The sequence below is a fragment of the Wasmannia auropunctata genome, unplaced genomic scaffold (genome assembly GCF_000956235.1).
Source record: "Wasmannia auropunctata unplaced genomic scaffold, wasmannia.A_1.0 LD336071.1, whole genome shotgun sequence".
NCBI lineage: Eukaryota > Metazoa > Arthropoda > Insecta > Hymenoptera > Formicidae > Wasmannia > Wasmannia auropunctata.
In genome coordinates, this window is record NW_012026819.1 from 2,179,017 (window position 1) to 2,196,677 (window position 17,661).

General features: G+C 34.4%; 2 protein-coding genes across 4 annotated transcripts in view; one reads left to right on the top strand and one right to left on the bottom strand.

Annotated features, from left to right (window-relative positions):
• The window catches only part of LOC105449919 (Kv channel-interacting protein 1), a 127,614-nt gene extending 120,298 nt beyond the window's left edge, over positions 1-7,316 (top strand). For all 3 annotated transcript variants that reach the window (XM_011689380.1, XM_011689379.1, XM_011689378.1), the window contains one exon: positions 6,380-7,316. In XM_011689380.1, the coding sequence (XP_011687682.1) occupies positions 6,380-6,490 (111 nt within the window). In that variant the 3' untranslated portion in view covers positions 6,491-7,316. The remainder of the gene's footprint in view (positions 1-6,379) is intronic.
• A 7,340-nt stretch (positions 7,317-14,656) lies between these two features.
• The window catches only part of LOC105449976 (beta-mannosidase-like), a 5,349-nt gene continuing 2,344 nt past the window's right edge, over positions 14,657-17,661 (bottom strand). The window contains exons 2-6 of the mRNA XM_011689467.1: positions 16,906-17,635; positions 16,028-16,456; positions 15,558-15,772; positions 15,297-15,497; positions 14,657-15,206 (exon numbers count right to left, since the gene is read on the bottom strand). Coding sequence (XP_011687769.1) covers positions 14,907-15,206; positions 15,297-15,497; positions 15,558-15,772; positions 16,028-16,456; positions 16,906-17,635 — 1,875 coding nt within the window. The 3' untranslated portion in view covers positions 14,657-14,906. The remainder of the gene's footprint in view (positions 15,207-15,296; positions 15,498-15,557; positions 15,773-16,027; positions 16,457-16,905; positions 17,636-17,661) is intronic.

Here is a 17,661-nt window from a genome sequence, read left to right on the forward strand (position 1 = left end):
CACTATTTATTATCCCTATCAGCATCGTTTTGTTAGTTTGAATTTGATATTTGGAATTTGAACAATATAATTACTTGGATAACTAAATAGCATGCAAACACAAATAAATATTATTAGTATTTCGAACAAAATAATTTAACTGAGTTGGTTTAGTTAATTCTTAATTAAAAAATTTTGATGGTTGACATGAATGAACTATATCTTTCTTTGTGCATCTAAAGAATTGTTGAATCAACTATTGGATCAAACAACTATACAAATTTAGTTTGTACAATCAATTTTTTTTCTCAGTATGAGCAGATAACTGCGTACTGCATGTCTTTCCCAAAACTATTTCGACTCGTAAACGAAACCTAATAAACACATTAAATTCACTTTAGTTGTTTTGTAATTCGTTAAAGAAGACACGATTGAATTAGAAACGATCAATCGATTTGGAGCTTCGGGCAGGCGGAACATTTAAATTAATGAATCTCGTATCTGTTTCGAACGTGCAAATAACTGTCGATAATCTGTTCACTTCAACGAAAGAAAACGAGCGTCTACGGAGAGTGTATCCGTGAGACAGGAACGAGCCTTTCTTTTTAGAAGCTGTCACATTGTTAGCTGCGGATGACAATGCCCGCAGTGCACTCGGGTCTCTTCACCTATCTCCGCTGCTACAGGCGAAAAAAGGAGCAATCTGTTTTACAGAGACAATTTGCGCGGATGACGTGTCTTCTGTCCGCCCGATACAGACGCTATACGCTTCGTCAATCCTATGACAAATGGAGTTCAAAGAGTTAACGTTTTTAGGATACGGTGCACGGGATCGTGCTGACAATCGAACTGCGCAAAACAGGCGCACACGCGCCTTCGTAAAACAATTGTGTTGTAAAATACGCGATAAATGCCACCCAATATAAAAAAGTTCAAAGAACGTGTACAGAGATTTCCCTTTTTTTTTATCTGTTGCAAAAAAATTATGTATCTAAAAGTGTGTTTAAACGTAAAAATGAAACTTTGAAAGAAACAAAGTAGAAACAAGTACATTGCCGGTCTTGTTCTGCTCGCGGACACGAATTGCAATCGCATAAAGTTAATAAATACTATTTCACACAATCGATATTCGATTCCGTTATCGGGAAGAAAGTTTCATTGTCAGATATGAAAGCTTGTTACACGTAATCTATTATCCGGCATGTTAAGTTGTCGAGATCCTAGATCCCTCATTTTCGATTCTGTATAGGGTTGGGATCCATTGACGTGTACTTCCAACGCTCTCGTTGACGTTGAAAGGAAACGCAAATTCGACGGTAAAGGCGGCGACGCGACCAGAAAGGGTAAACGCCTTGTTTAGCGCTGCTGCTTTTGAGGCATGCACACCGATACGCGTATACACACTCGCGGTCGCGTGTGCGGCAGTCGCGACGGCATAAAGAGAGATATAGGATTAGTACTACAACACGAAGCTCTAACTCGTAACCCCGCGGTATATACGCGCATCTCGCGTTTACATATATACGCGGATAGTTTAAATTCTAATTGCCTGTGGTCTCAGTTCCTCAAAGGCCCCGAGGGCTTTTCTCAAGGAACCACGTCAGCTTCTCAATCTAACTTGCAGCGCTCCCGCGCTCTGACACACGTTATATAATAAACATGACACTCGGGAGGGTTTTAATCACTTTCATGCTGAACTTCTAGGAAGAAGATGGAAAAATGACTCTCTTTTTTTAATAATGCACTACTAGCACAGATTAATTAAAAACTTAAAAAAAAAAAAGAAGTTTTGTGCTTACATTCTGTGAAAATAATAATACAGAGAACATAAAATTTTTATACATATATCGATGTAAAATAAAATATGTCTCTACTTACGTTTTATTTAACCATGATACCTTTGAAGATTCTGCGTTTCACGTTACGACTCAGCTGTTGAATTGATATAATCTGTCGTTGTTGAATTATAAGAGATAGTTCAAAGTAGGAGATAATATAGTGATAGGAATTATTGGTCCGCCGTTTACTATCCAATTAAATGTTATTCCTGACTATCTGCCGATATTGTATAGTCAGACCATTTTGATTCGCATGATGTAATTCATTAGTTTGTAGTTTGCAATCAATTTTGCAATTCACCGTAAACTGAAACGTCCGCGAAACTGGAAACTACCTAAATTTCTGTTCAACAGATGTTACTTGCGGTTAAACTTTATTGTCGTAATATCAATAACATCTGTTACATGAATGATCCTTTGCGATGCCACATCGCCGCATCACACTGCGACGCGTGCGGAAAATATCGACGGTAAAATTGTTATATTATTACGCGTTATATTATTGGCGCGCGCACACGTACGCGGTAATCGATTAGTAATGAGCAAGTATAAATGTGCACTTTATTAATACGCATAGAGTGAATAAATTTCTCGGTAATGACACATCAAATATATATTACGCGTAAACCATTTCTCGAATGTGTAGTCAGCTTGTAATAATGTTTTTGTAGCCGAAGAAATGGAATATCGTGCAACTCTCGTCAGTTGTATGTTGTGGACGTTCTGTAAGTTTTCCTTTTCGGGCATTAACGTTTGGCTACGTAGATAAATCGATCCAGGACTTTTGCTAAAAAGTGCTTGAAAAATGCGGCGCAAGACAAGACTTTTCCTCAACAGTCAAACGATTTTTCAGGCATCTTTCTATCTCACGGCAGCGAAACGGGCACTTTGAAGTTTTGTTTCGTTAAAGAGAAAAAGAAAGATAAAGATCTATTCGGCAAAGGAATATAATGCAGCAAATGCATGAAATGAAATCAAGATGCAGAAATAAAACGGGATGTAGCAATAGAAGAGATTGCGTCACGTAAAGCAGAAACGAGAAAATGAATGTACGAAATGGGAAAAGTTTCATTTCGCCATTATGTGTGGGACGTTAAAATGAAGAACTCTCAACCAATAATGAATGCGGTAATACGATTTGTAAACAAAATTACAGGGGATTTTCAATTCGTGCTTCGAAAATAAATAAGAAACTGAAGAGATAGAGAGAGCGCATGTCATAACATATTTTTTTATTTTATTGATTTTAAAATTTTATTAATAATTGATGTGATAATATGATGTGATCTCATATTGCAGATACATTATTTATGAATTATTTATGTATTTACTTTAATAAATACCATTCATTTCACTTTTTCATTTTTTTTTCTCTCATATCTTTTATTAAATATCTTTTGTGATACTTATCTCACGAATATTTATCTTATTCGAACGCGTTAAATTTGCCTTCAATTTATGTTTTTTTTCTATTTTTCTCTGGATTTTTTGTTTGCTAGATACTTGTCTATCACTTTGACAAATCACCGCTTCAAGCAGATCGCAAGTGCAGAAAAATAAATAAAGTGAATCTACAAACATTAATCGCTTTTCCCAATTATTCGATGACGTAAGGACTTTTTTGAATTATGCTGAAAATCGCGCGCGTATGAGCCATCTTTGCCATCATATAATACTTAAATAAAAATGCTAAAATTAAGCATAAATATGTCTATATATGGTCTATGCGTATAACTACATATAATATATTATTAATTATTAATAATTGATTTATTATTGTAAATTAGCGTTTTTTATTTTTTATATTCCATATTTTGAGATTATTTTGAGATATTATTGGAAAATACGTTATTATAGCTCTCAGTTGTATGAAATACATATATAGAAAATGTAGAAAACTTTATCACAAATCTTTTTTATCTAAATATTTCTTTATATATGAAGTAAAGCTTTAATGAAGTTCCGGATGTCAAATAATTAATAAACCCTTTGTAAAACATCTGATATGTCTGAGTTTTTGGTCTTCCAGCTTTACGAGATCCTTTCACGATAACGATAAAGCACTATTAAAGGTAACCCCCAAGCCGTGAATACAAGCCGGGAATGAAAAATGGACCAGTGGACACTTTATAAACTTCTAACCGCGGCACAATGGCTTTGAACGCTTACGAAGATTCTCAATGCGCTCGTAGAAAAGCGATGAAAGAATAGCTCTCGTTCTTCACGGTTGTGTGTGTAAGATTCCATCAATATTCTTCTTACATAACTTCTTTAAATGTAACAAGCATAATTATATATAATTATTTCAAAGATTTGGTTCAGGTACATAGGTACTTGTACATTTCTTCGATTTTTTTTTCAAATATTTTATGTTGTCGAGGCCGTAAAAATTACATATATATAATATCTAATACTTTTTATCAATAATTATTGATGAAAAATTTTAGTCGTAATTAAATTTTTTCATATAAATTTGTTCACCAATTCCTAATTTTATAGTTATATAATTTATATTTTATGTACCTGTACATTTATTCTACAAAGAATATTCCCCTTTCTATACTAAAATAGCAATCCATTCTTAATTTCTCGTAAAAACATTAGTTTTGATCAAACGGATACTAATTAATCACGAGGAAAGCAGAAGTAACGAGCGTCGCAGAGTACCTGCGTTATTCGTAGCACTAATTAAAAACGAGCTTTATTCTGGCACCGTTCGTTCCAGATAACGATTAAATCCGTCCCATTGTTTCTGGAAACTGCGCAGCCAGCTCTCTAGCACTTCTCATCCCAGAAAAATGGTCTACCTTGCCAATTTTTGGTTTTATGATTGAATCGTTTCCATGTTACGTCACTCGTGAACAAGAGATCAGGACATGGAAGATAAAAGGAAATATGAAACGTGAAATATAAAAATTTATAAGCTTAATTATCATTAAATATATTTAATGGCGAAAATTAAAAAATTTACGATCGTCTCGTCAAAAATCGTCAGAGGAACTGTCTCTGAAATTTTTATTATTCACTGGATTTGCAGCAGCTTTATATGTATATATGGCACGAAACAATGGTATTGTCTTTTAAAATGAAGGATTTAAAGATAAGGTTCAAGATTATACTTTCTGATATACTAAATTGATGAATGACGGTATAATATGAGATCCTATTATACCGCCGGTTCTCCCATCAAATTTCCGCACAATCCTATGTTCCCCATATTTCCGGTGATTATTGCTGGTTATAATATAATTACAAGGCTACGATAATGCACGATTTAGCTTGTAGTAAGTCGTGATACCAATTAATCCTATCCAACGGTACACGACATCAAGCTCCACCCACGCATACGAGCTTTTCGTTTCGTAGTGTGAGAGCAATAATAATTTTGCGAATCGCACCTGCCAATAGCCGATTTACTATCGTGCAATCTAAATGATCGTACATGCACGCAACACACAACTTGAAATTCCCAGCCTCGACTTTCGATAGTATTTGTTCCGTAATTAACTCGATCTGTGATAGATTGCCATGAATTGCAGATAATTAACGCCCGATAATGGGCTTTACTTCTAGTTGAATATATTTGAATAAATATACAGAAGAGACTGCATTATTGATCATACTATGTTCATTCGTATTAACAGTTTATTTTGCTAGAAAAGAATCAACTGTAACAATTTTCTCTGACAAATTTTTAATTTTCAATGATTATTCCGATAGAAGGAACGTAATTAAATAATATTGGAATAATAAATTACATTTACACGTCACCCGAAACAACGGATATTGAAAAATATAGCTGGAAAGTACGACGCAGTAGAAACAGAGACTTGTAGCGCGACCGTGGTCGATCAGTTTTACATCAGTTCTACTACTTCTACTTTAAGTGACGCATACATTTACATCGGCATACCCATCGTAGAAACGCGGAAGTGTGAGAGGACGTCTACATGCTTTTTCGTCGTTGTATACCGTCTTAGGATATACGTCAGCGGTGGTCTTCCAATCTAGGTCAACGTGATGCTTTTTTTCCTGAGTTTAAGCTTCATAGTAATTCCATTCATTCATAGTTCAGTCAATCATGTTAGAGGTACGAGTTATGAGGCTCAGGATATCCGTGACCAACTGCGATGCAAAACAAAGAGAGATTCACAAAGCGGATTTTCGTGTACCTTTCTATAGAAAGTCTTCATAATACCCGTTATAACGTTTTACTCATACTACTAACTTTTTGACACAACGTTTCATTACGATTACGTTAGAATGTTCATTGAATATTAAACGGATTTGTAGCTGACAGTATAGCGACAGTATAATGTAAATTTAAAGTTAAAATTTTATGGATACGTTCTACTTTATATCGAAAACGTTATACTAAATTATTTATAATAAGTTACTTTATGTAAAAAAAAAATAGAAGGTGTTTTTAATATTTCACGATAAATCACATTAACGTTCATTATTAACGTTTCTCATTAATTTAGATGTGTAAGCCTCTTTCTAATTAATTGATAGAATTAATCTTCATCATCATTTAACTTTATTAATTAATATTATTTCAGAAAATGGACGGCAACAGAGATGGTGTAGTGACGCTATCCGAGTTCTTGGAAGCTTGTCGAGCAGATCCGGATATCTCAACCAGCATGGCTGCTCTAGACACTGCCTTCTGACACTCACCACGTCCGCGATACATACCATGGACTTGAAGGGATCACTCAAGATTAGAAAATAAATCGCTCAATGTTGTACCTTATCTCCTTGGACCAGAGAGAGGAAAAAGAAACTCCTCAAAGTGCGTCCCGTCGTCCTGGAGCGACTGATATGCGATTTTTCAGAATTGATTGTTTCGAGAGACGATATTACCCGCTTCGCGCGTTAGCTCAACAAAATCTACTCAGCGGAATTTCTAGATATGCAAAAAGAGAATACTACGAAAGAGAGTAAAAGAAGAGTGTACATAAATGGAGTGTTTTCAGCTCGAAAAATTTGTGACTTACAATTAGATGTACCAAAAAATTACAAAAGTGGTTGTTTTGTGATAGAAAAACGAAAACTAGGCGAATATTTGATTGATGTGCTGCCTCCCTCTTCCCCGAGATAGAATGTTTATAGAAATTAGGTATCTGCAAATGAGGAAATATATATGCAGGAGCAGATTGGAAGCAAGTAACGGAATATTAGAACAATAAAATAATTTTGGTATTTTGCTTGAAACTTGCTTAGAAAATGACGATGTCTCATGCAAACAGCATGACATTTGTTACGAAAGGAATGTAATAGGCCCTTCCAATAATTGTCAAGTGTCGGCAAAGTGGCAATGATTTCATAAAGCTTTAGCATTAGCAAGTATGAAGTGGGTAAGGAATAAACGAGAATTAGGAGCGGATCTTTGTATCGAATGGATATTGCGTTACCGTAAATTGTAAGCGAAAGATTAAGAATGTATTTTTGAAATTTATGCACGACGTTACTCGCACTATTTTATTTTTTATTTTAATTTTTAATTATAACAATTTTTTAATTTATATTAATTAGCCTTTATATACATTTTTTTACAAACAAACATTTACACTAAAATATTAATATAGTACTAATTGTGTCAACATTTTACATATTTTTACATAAATGTTAAAAAATATGCTTACATAAAAATTGTTGGTGTTGTTAATATCTTGTTGCTTTTATGTTTGTTGAATGCATCTTACAAAAGACACTATGATTAAAAGTAGTTGAAGGTTGTGTTTTATGTTTGAGTTTATACCTATGTGCTGAGACGATAAAAACACAGCATGTATTCAGTTGCAATTTCAAAGTGTAACGTGTATTGTACGTTCACGTGAATGTACTCGTAGCCCGCGTACAATTTTTAATAACGGCGTGCGAGTTTCGCGTGCATATAGAACTACAACACAACAAAAAAAACCAAGTTAAATGCGAGGATGAGCGTCAACTCACGAATGAGACATACAAAGTTTATCGTGAATCCCGTCGTACAGCTGGATATGTCAAGCGGGATTTGTTGTTTCTAGTGCGTAAGCATACGTAGATGGTAAGCGATATCAAAATATTTATTTTTGTGACAGGTAAGCGTATTATTGTTGTAAGATTCTAGATTGTAAAAGACTGTGTGCTGCTAAAGAGAGAGAGAGCGAGAGAGAGAGAGAGAGAGAGAGAGAGAGAAGTGAATTGGATTAACCCGAGAACAAAAAGTGGAAGAAATATTCGAAGACGAAGGAGGGAGCCCCTCTCTCTATCGATCTGGCATTAGAATGATCCATTGCCGAATATACGCGAAATATTATACGTTTTATTATAATTAAACCAACACACGAGTCGTGGAGACTGGACCAAGGCTTCCGCGATGAGCGAAGATTTACTTGAGCGAAGTATATTTAATCATTTTCCAACACTGCCTACTTCTGGATAACTATAAATAAATAAGGAGAAGGAAAATGGACGGGAGGGGGGGGGGACGAGATAAACGGGAGGCGAGAGTCTCCGATGCATCGAGGCCAGCAAGTCTGATCGAAATCATCGACATTAGATTGGGAAGCGAGCAAATGAGGCTTACATTTATTTAGGTATATACGAGTTTCAAGTATCCTTTCGTTATGTGCGTTTCTTGTATAAAATACTGGAGATAAGCGAATCGCGCGAACCGACTTTTGGATATTTCTCCAATCTATAGAGAATAATGTGATTGCGGCGACTAACTTCTTCAAACAGCAAAGCTGACACAACTCCAATTCACGCAGTGTATCAATATGTCGAACGTGGAGAGATAACATGTAGAAGAATAATAAAGTCAGTCAGGGAAGTGATAGAAACGACAGAAAGGAAACAGAGGAGAGTTACAGGCGTAAAGATTTCTTCGATTTTTAGCAGCGCCTATCTATATAGAGCATAAGACTTATATATAAATTGAGATAAACATCGAATGTTGTCTCATATCACTCGATCACTACCGCATGTCTTTGAAGTTACGTAAATAAGTGTATAAAAGACAAAAACGGGGTAATTGTGTCATTTAGATACTTTCGAATTCGATCGGATATTAGTTTTAGATGCGAGAACGGAAGGAAGTACTCTTACCCCATGATAATTAATCGGGAATAAGCTAAATCTAAATATATATGTTATGAGCTTTTTTATGCGACGCCATTAGTTTTAGAATAATGTTATTATTTTTTAAAGAGTTAGCGAGACTAGACTGACGATAACCGGAATATTGTTAAGTTGGCAACGTTTGTAAAAAAACAAGAGCACGCAAAATGGTAATTTTTTAACAAGAGAACGGAGTTGTAGCACTTATTTAGGGTGTGAGTTCTCATTACATAACGTCAGCCTGTATACTTAAATCATATCTCAACTGTACATCCGCGCACACTTTCTCTCTTTATTTACGCTCATATATTTCCTCTAAAAATATAGAAATCGGGTACATTTTTCTATAGCTGATACTTCCTGTCACTACATCTTTTAATCTCTATTGCGCGCTGCCAAACTGCATATTACCTTCTTTCGCAAACATCGAGTTTATCTACAGGAAATTTCATAAAATTTTACGTAATTTCGATCATGATTTTATCAATATAACATGAGAAAGTTTGGCTTCAATTCTGATTTTGTCACAGAGTATTTTACGTGAACAATGTGTGTGAAAAAACGCAATTGACAATGATTTAATATGTAATGTCAGTTCTCTGTATTAATCTTAAATCAACGATTGCCAATTCTTATTATTTATATTTTATGCGTTACAAACAGAAGAAAGTAATACAGTGCTAAATAATTTCAAACAGTATTAGCTTGTCTCTAACTTCACAATTATTATGCTAAACTATAAGCTATAATCGTACTGCTTTGTTTAGTGCGATATCGATAGTTTTTATATTATTGGACAATAAAAAGTTTTATTATAATGCGATCAGAGACAAAAGAATGTACAATAGTAATATCGTTTATATTCAAAATATATAATATTAGGATAATACTTCCTCATTTTTCCTCAGGATGTACTTGAAATGGCTGCCTGAAAGTAATCCAATTATCATATTTTAAAAACGTAATTGGCAATTGCTTAAAAGTAGGGACGAGAATTATTTATGCTCAATCTAGTTACTAAAACATAAACTCGGTATTGGTTCTTAACACAATTCAGATGTAGAAGTCATGGTGGCTATCTAAGATCTCTAGATTGCTATTGTACTATCTCATATAAGATTAATATAAATTATATATGCGTTTTTCCTTTATTTAATCGAGATAAAAGAGTGCACATAAATCGGTTCTCGGTATTTAAGATTGTTTTAAGTACATTCTTAAGAAGTCATAAGCCAATCATAGAGCCGTATTAGCATCTTAAGACGTTACTTGAAACGATTTTGAAATAAAAATCGATTATAAATACCGATCATAGCGTTTCCGATTTAATAAAACAAAGCAATATTATTTCTGTTATAGTTTCTATTATGTGCTCTCTTAACACGAATGATTTCACATGTCGTTTTATGTCCACAAATAGAAATTAACACAAAAGCCTCCCTCGCCTTAAATTCTGGCAGAGATTTACATATATTTTGAAAACTAATATTAAATCAATATTTATCAACATTATTCTTATAAAAATCATCTAAACTTTCGTAAATCACAGCGAATTACAAGTTGCATCCGATAAACTTGAGAAAAACTTCAGCACGTTTCTGATCGCTAAAAAATTACTTCTTCGTGTATTGTTGCTGTATGTCTGATATATCATCTATTGTAAAAGAAAATTCGAAAAGTTGGATAAACGAACGAGATTCAAAATTGACATTTGCACAAAATGAAACTGTTTCTCGCAACTATCTATCACAATTCAAAAATTCTGCATAACTTAACGCAACTGTTGCGTACGTAATCGGCAGACTTTTGGTTGAATTGCTCTTAAAATTTATGTCACGCGATTTACAACGAGCAAAGAATTGGGAAAAAAAATAAAAAAATAAAGCATCTCTTTGATCGACTCTATCACTGGATACTATCTACTACATGTAGCTAGTTCAGCTACAAGGCTATAAAGCCTCCGCGAGTACTACTATCTTGACTCTCTTAACGTAGAAATACTATACTCGAATAGAATTCAAAGATCTATCTATCAAAATCTATCTCTTCTCTGTAGATAGTTGAGTCTTCATCGAAAGTACTTTCGGTGGTATCTATTTTAGACGTTATAGCTGCTGGACAGAGAAAATAAAACACGAATTGATCTGTGAAAGTGATGTAAAACGCAAACGGCGGAAATGCCGAGGCGAGGGGCATCCGTTGTTCGCGAAACCGAGAGTTATATTTAAGAAGAATTATTATAGGTATAGGAAATGAAAGAGATTTATGGTCGGGTTGTACACGTACTAGCTGACAGATGGTCCAATCATAGACTATATATTCATAATGGGGAAAATAAACGAGAACTTAAAAGAATAGCGCCTAACTGTGTTATGCGAGGCGTGGAAAATGGCGTGCATACAGAAAAATTATGATTGTACAAAATATTAAGAATAAGGCGCCAGAGACACATCCACGTAATCGTATAAAATTATAAAATCGAATTTTTAATTAAATTAATATTATTATACAGATATAATTATATCTTTTAAACTTTTGCGTTATTTCAAATAAAAGTAAATAAAAAATCTCTCAAGATTACTTTGACGCAAAGAAGAAAATTATTGAATTTATTATCTATTGAATTTCTGAAATAAACAATTAAGTATTTTAAAATAGAGTAATTCTAGATGAGATTATTTTTTTTTATCAGTATATTATAGAATTGTCATGTTGATCATCTGAATTGAAAGAATCCGTATTTATTCAAAGTCATTGCGCAACGAGCGTTTATTTTACGAAAACGTTTATGTGTCGTGGTAATGTGCCGTAAAAAATGTATCACGCGGTTTCCCAAGCGTCGCGTATTGAACACAACAAAGTTAAAGAGAAAATATTATATGATGTTAAACTATGAAAGGATTTTAAACAGATTATAAAAAGCGACAGGCAAGAGATATTCATATATTTTCAGTGTAAAACCAAGTATGTGTATATACTTGTGGTAAGACTACGTATCTCATAGCTTTAATCGGCTCGCCGACGCCCAGGTGGAAGCAACCTTCTTTGGTAGCGATATCGAAATTGCGAGTCAACGACACGTACCACGTCTCGTTGTAAAAAAAAATAAGAGTTGCATGGCCAATTTAATGTGTTCCGTTAACAAAGATGGTATGTTTCCACTCGAGGGAGAGCGCATAAAGGAGTAATCGTTTGGATGTTGATTGTTAAATGTTAGGATAGATGGGTACGACGTTATATCCTTTCCCCCCAGAAGTACACGTCATGATTACTTGCATTTTGTCTCTTATCTTCGGCTACATTGGCATCGTTCCTTCATCGGATTTCAATCATCGATACGTGTCACGTTCGTGTTCGTTACGTAAAAAAATGTTAATCATGATTCGATTTAACGTTAGCTCTTCTTCGTACGCAAAATTTTCGAGGGGAAAAAGAAGGCGTGAAATGTTTGATTTGCAGTAACGCAGTCACTGCCGTCGCTTTTCTGCAATGAAAACCAATTCTCGCTTCGAATGCTTTTTTGGTAATGTGTCGCGAAAAACGTGGTTGTTCGTGATATATGCAAACTGATTGTATTATTGTATATAGACTCATTTGTCCGGATTTGTTGTATATAGAACGTTTCGTCTTTTAAGAATTTTACGTTCCGTATCACGTTTAATCGTGTCTCGAGTCTTGGTCATATTGTCTCGCAATTATTACAGAGATTAATTTACTGTACTATACCTTGGAAATATGTATTTTATAAATAAATAGATAACCAACGTATATACGTGTCATGCATTGTTTTATTGTATATAGTATTTCAGTCATACTTATAAGAGTTATCATTTTTTGTAACATAGAGGGGAATCAGCTATTGAATATATATACGATTATATATAAAAATGACATTAGAAATGAACGTAAATATTGAAATATATAATTTTTGTATGCTTGTATATGTTTTTATCAGAAAGCAGATTTTAGCAAAAAGGAAAAAGGAGTAATATTTACTTGTAAATTATGTATACGCCTTATAATTGGAAGAGCTACATATAGAGTTAACGTAAATTTCAGAATAAGAATAAATATAGTATTTTCTTTTATAAGAAAAATTTAAATTTAATATATTAACGTTACGACAATTTTTTGCTGCTATTATCATTTGATATATATTTGTGAACTTTTTATTATTTCACTTATATATTTGTTACAACTATTCCAAATCGCATTCACTATAGCAAGCCGTTGAATTATCATTATATGATCCTCAAACTTAATTGTCTAAATCTATAAAGGTAATTAATTCCAATCATAACTTAACTGACGCTGCTGACGTCGGTGTGCTCGCGTCAGTGTGAAATTGGAACGAGAACAATTCTGTTCTTCGTAAGTATGTTGTATTTTTGCAAATTTTCATTTAAAAATGACTCGAAATGATATGTACATACCTAACTGATGATCGTAGCTTGTTAGGAAGTGTGTGGATAAGGTGTCCGATATATCGCGAATTTAATCGTCTTTTAAATTTTCTCAATACATATGATACATACTGAAAACACGACGCCGAGCGCGCCCCTGACGGCCAAACTAGTCCCGACGCGTCGTCGAGCGCGAACACGGAGCGCGATCGCGATCCAAAAATCAAAAAATCAAAAGTCAAAAGCGCACAGTGAGCGCGAATTTTGGTCGGAAGTATCGATTTAAGTGACGGACGATCGTCGGAGCGTATCGGTTATCGCGGACTCTCACGATCAGCCGCGCTTCATCGATCGTGATCAACGTCGTGAATTTGAAATCGTTGCGATTACGGACGTGAGTACGGCGAACATAGTCACGCGAAAGTGATCCTTACGCTCCTCCGAAAAAGTCAGAGCGCGAGCCGTGCGAACGTAAGCCTGGCGTATTTTTCGTTAGATGTGGCCTGTCCAATAGCCAAATCATCGTGGTTATCGGCGCGCCTGCACCGCGCTTAACGGAAAATTTGCCGTTTGATCCTCGTATACCGAAAATACATATTTAATGCGAATGTGCGACAATTCCGTCAGAACGAGCTCCGTGCAATCGTAGCGTCACTGCAGTGACGCTATGTCTTGTTGGCAATGCGACACGCGAGTTTCGTGTGACACCGACGTGACACATTGTATTCTCAATAAGCGAGTTTCATCAAGTAGGTTCCGTGCGACCGTAGCATAATAATATATTCGGTTATGTGCCTGGATTTATAATTGAACCATGCTGTATTTATATGTGTAATAATTGGCAGTGATTGCGATCATTCTCTGTATTAACCGCGATGGTATAATAGATATCTGGAGATTAAAAGCGTGAAATCGCTGTAATTAATACTATAATTGCTATGTTAAAATTAATTAAAAGCCTTTTGTATTAAAATATGAAATAATTAACATGATATAATAGCGATAATTTTCTGTATTAGCCGCTATTACTGCTTGCATGTGTTCTATAGATTATAGAAGCATGAAATCACTGAGTAATTATAATTACTATATGTACATGTTAATTAAATTTTTTAAATATTTTTTCAATGTATTTTAGATCAAGTTATGAGATAGCAATTGACAGTGATCGCGATTATTTTCTATATTGACCGCAATCCCTTTGCAGTTGCTAAATTAATTAATAGTTACAAATTATGAGCAAATTATGAAATTACTGTAGCTAATATTGTGATTGCATGTTAAGTGTTCTACACAGATCAGGAACATTCTAACTAATGCTGCGGTCGCTGCGGTTATAAAAATGATTTATTTCACATATAATTGATGTGCTTATTATAATTCTTATTGAATATTAAATTTACTCATACTACGACACTTACTTTCTATCAAGAACAGTTTGAAAATACGAAACATATTCGAATAAAAAATAGTTATCAACAAAATTTGATCTGTAGTAATTATCACAAAGTATATACAATTGTTATAGTAATTCTTAATGCCTATGCAATTACACTAGGAAATTTTATGCATAATTAATCTAAATTTGTCTTTTTGGCAAAGTATAGTCAAACTCAAAATTGCTTTGTGCATTGTAAATGTCTGATAGATGTGTGAGTTTTATATTGCTCTGCAATAATTCAATTGTGGTTGCTTCATACGCATGAAAAATAATTTCCTTCTTCTTTACAAACATATGAAATCCATTTTCCGAAAAACGGCCACGTATATTGCCCACTTCTAACCATACAAATAGTGTTATATTATCTGTCGATAATACAATTTTGAAATCTGCAGAATTGGAAAACTTCCCAGGTAAATAATTCTCTTCGACCTTCATCTAAAACGAGAAATAATGCGTGTCAGCAATATCTCTGATAGTATTTACAATATATCTGGCTTTATATATGATGCTAATTAATCGACTTACTGTGACATTGGCTACTGGTATATTTGCATTCTTTAACGCATTAGGATATATGTAATTAACTGGCGCGATTAAGGATCCAGATTCATCCGTGAGGAATAAAGTGGCTATGCAAGATCTTCTGAATTTCAATAATCCACAACCCGCTTGAAGCAGGAATATGTCTAACCAAAAAGATGTAACTTTCATGGCTTTATTAGATTCCTGAAAAACAAGCTCAATATAGCTATTATATATACAAATTATGTAGTCTATTATACTCACTATTACAATATTATTGAAGAATAATGTGGATATAGGTTTCATAGATTCCCATTTATAAACATGAAGTTTTACTGTACAATTTGTTAAGGTGTACAACCGATCAGATACTACATATATTGAGAGTTTATTGAAGAGGGATAAATATGATGTAACGATAATAGGCGCGAAGAAATCCTGGGCGTAATAATGGAGCATTTTCCAACGACCTTCGATATCTGTAAATATAACGCGGATTTTCGTAACATGTAAACAATAAAATAGTTTATATCTTGTAACTAGAACAATCAATAAGTAGCTGTTTTTTTTTGTAAAAGATAGAAAACGTTATAAAAGCAAAATTCAAATTCTCCATATGTTCTCACGCGTTTATTGTTTGGAGAGTTTTGAAAAAACTTAGTGAAACACAGATTCGAACGGTCAAGATTTTTTTAATTCTGTACTAGTTCCAAGATATTAATGTCTTTGATTACCTATGGACGACCACGAAGGAGCTTGCCAGACATCGTTCAACTGCCAATAGAGAGCTCCCATTGTCATACCCTCACCTATGGAATTCACCTCGGACTTGGCTTGCCTATACGCTTCTGTTTCTATCCTTATAGAAACAGCTTGATTGATCTGACTAAGATATACATAACTCGCGAAATCTCGAATGCTATTGTTACTTTGCGGTACAGCAAAGTTGTACCAGATCAGCAGGAACATAAATTGATTGCCGAATGGTTGATGTTGTCTGTGTTTCACGAAGTCGCTGTTGATATGAAGATCTTCTATGCTTTCTACAGCAGTTAATATCGTGTAAATCGATGGCCAAGATTGAACTCCATACTCGGAGCAAAATCTTGTCCGAGGATATTGAGTGATATCCCATCCATTTCTGAAGTAGTTATAATAGTGAACTGAAAAAGAAAATATTATATGTACAAGGTGTCGCGAAATTCAAATATCATAGCAAGAAAGTCTTCGAAAAATTAAGTAAAAGTTATTTGTAAATTTCTATTTTAAGTAGAAGTTTTTGAGATATAAGAGTTTAAATTTGGCCAATTATAGTTTATACGTACGTAAAGTGCGCGACCATTAACATTATCGACGCGCTACTTACGGATGTTCCCGTTTAATTGTAATCTATTAGCCAAACTCATATCTCAAAAACTACACTGCTTAAAATAAAAATTTACAAATAACTTTTTTACTTAATTTTTCGAAGGCTTTCTTGCTTTCGATTCCCGAATTTCGGGATACCCTGTATACATAAGTTTAAAAGTGAAATTCAATTTAATATGATAACGCTGAACGTTTGTCACTTATATAATCGTCATATAAATATAAATATATAAATATATATTACCATCGCCATAAAGATTCGAATAAGGATCTTTTCCTCCAATATAATTATAAGTTTTTTCATACGCTCCGTTGCCCGGACTAGATACGACGAATGGTCTTATAGGATCTAATTTCTCCATTTCCATCTTCAATAAATTCACGTAAAGTTTCACGTAATCCTCTCCATATACCTGAGCGGAACCAGTGCCATACCAATTATCATCAAGTGCTACTTCATTTTCGTTATTGCCAGCCCAAAGAACAATGCTTGGATGATTTTTCAAACGTATTACGTTTTGCAATATTTCTTCTTTTACGCTCTTCAAGAATGAATCGCTCGAGGGATACATAGCGCACGCAAACATAAAATCTTGCCAAATCATAATCCCATATTCGTCGGCCAAGTCGTAAAATAATTTTGACTCGTAAACACCACCGCCCCACACTCTCAGCATATTCATATGCGTCTCTCTGGCGGACGATAACAAGTGTCTGATGGTGTCTTCTTTCGCGCCTAGTTCAGGGAAGATACTGGCTGGAATGAAGTTGCTGCCTTTAGCGAATATCGGTATGCCGTTTATGCGAAAATAAAAACTTAATCCTTTCTTCAGAGGTTCTTCCACCAGCTCGACCGTTCTGAAGCCTATACGAATCCGTTTGTATAGAACACTGTTCGCCGTTGTCACAGTGGTATTTAAATAGTACAAGTGTTGCTTTCCATAACCATTCGGCCACCAGTTCTCAACGGCATCCTGGCCAGAAGAGGGCAAATATTAGA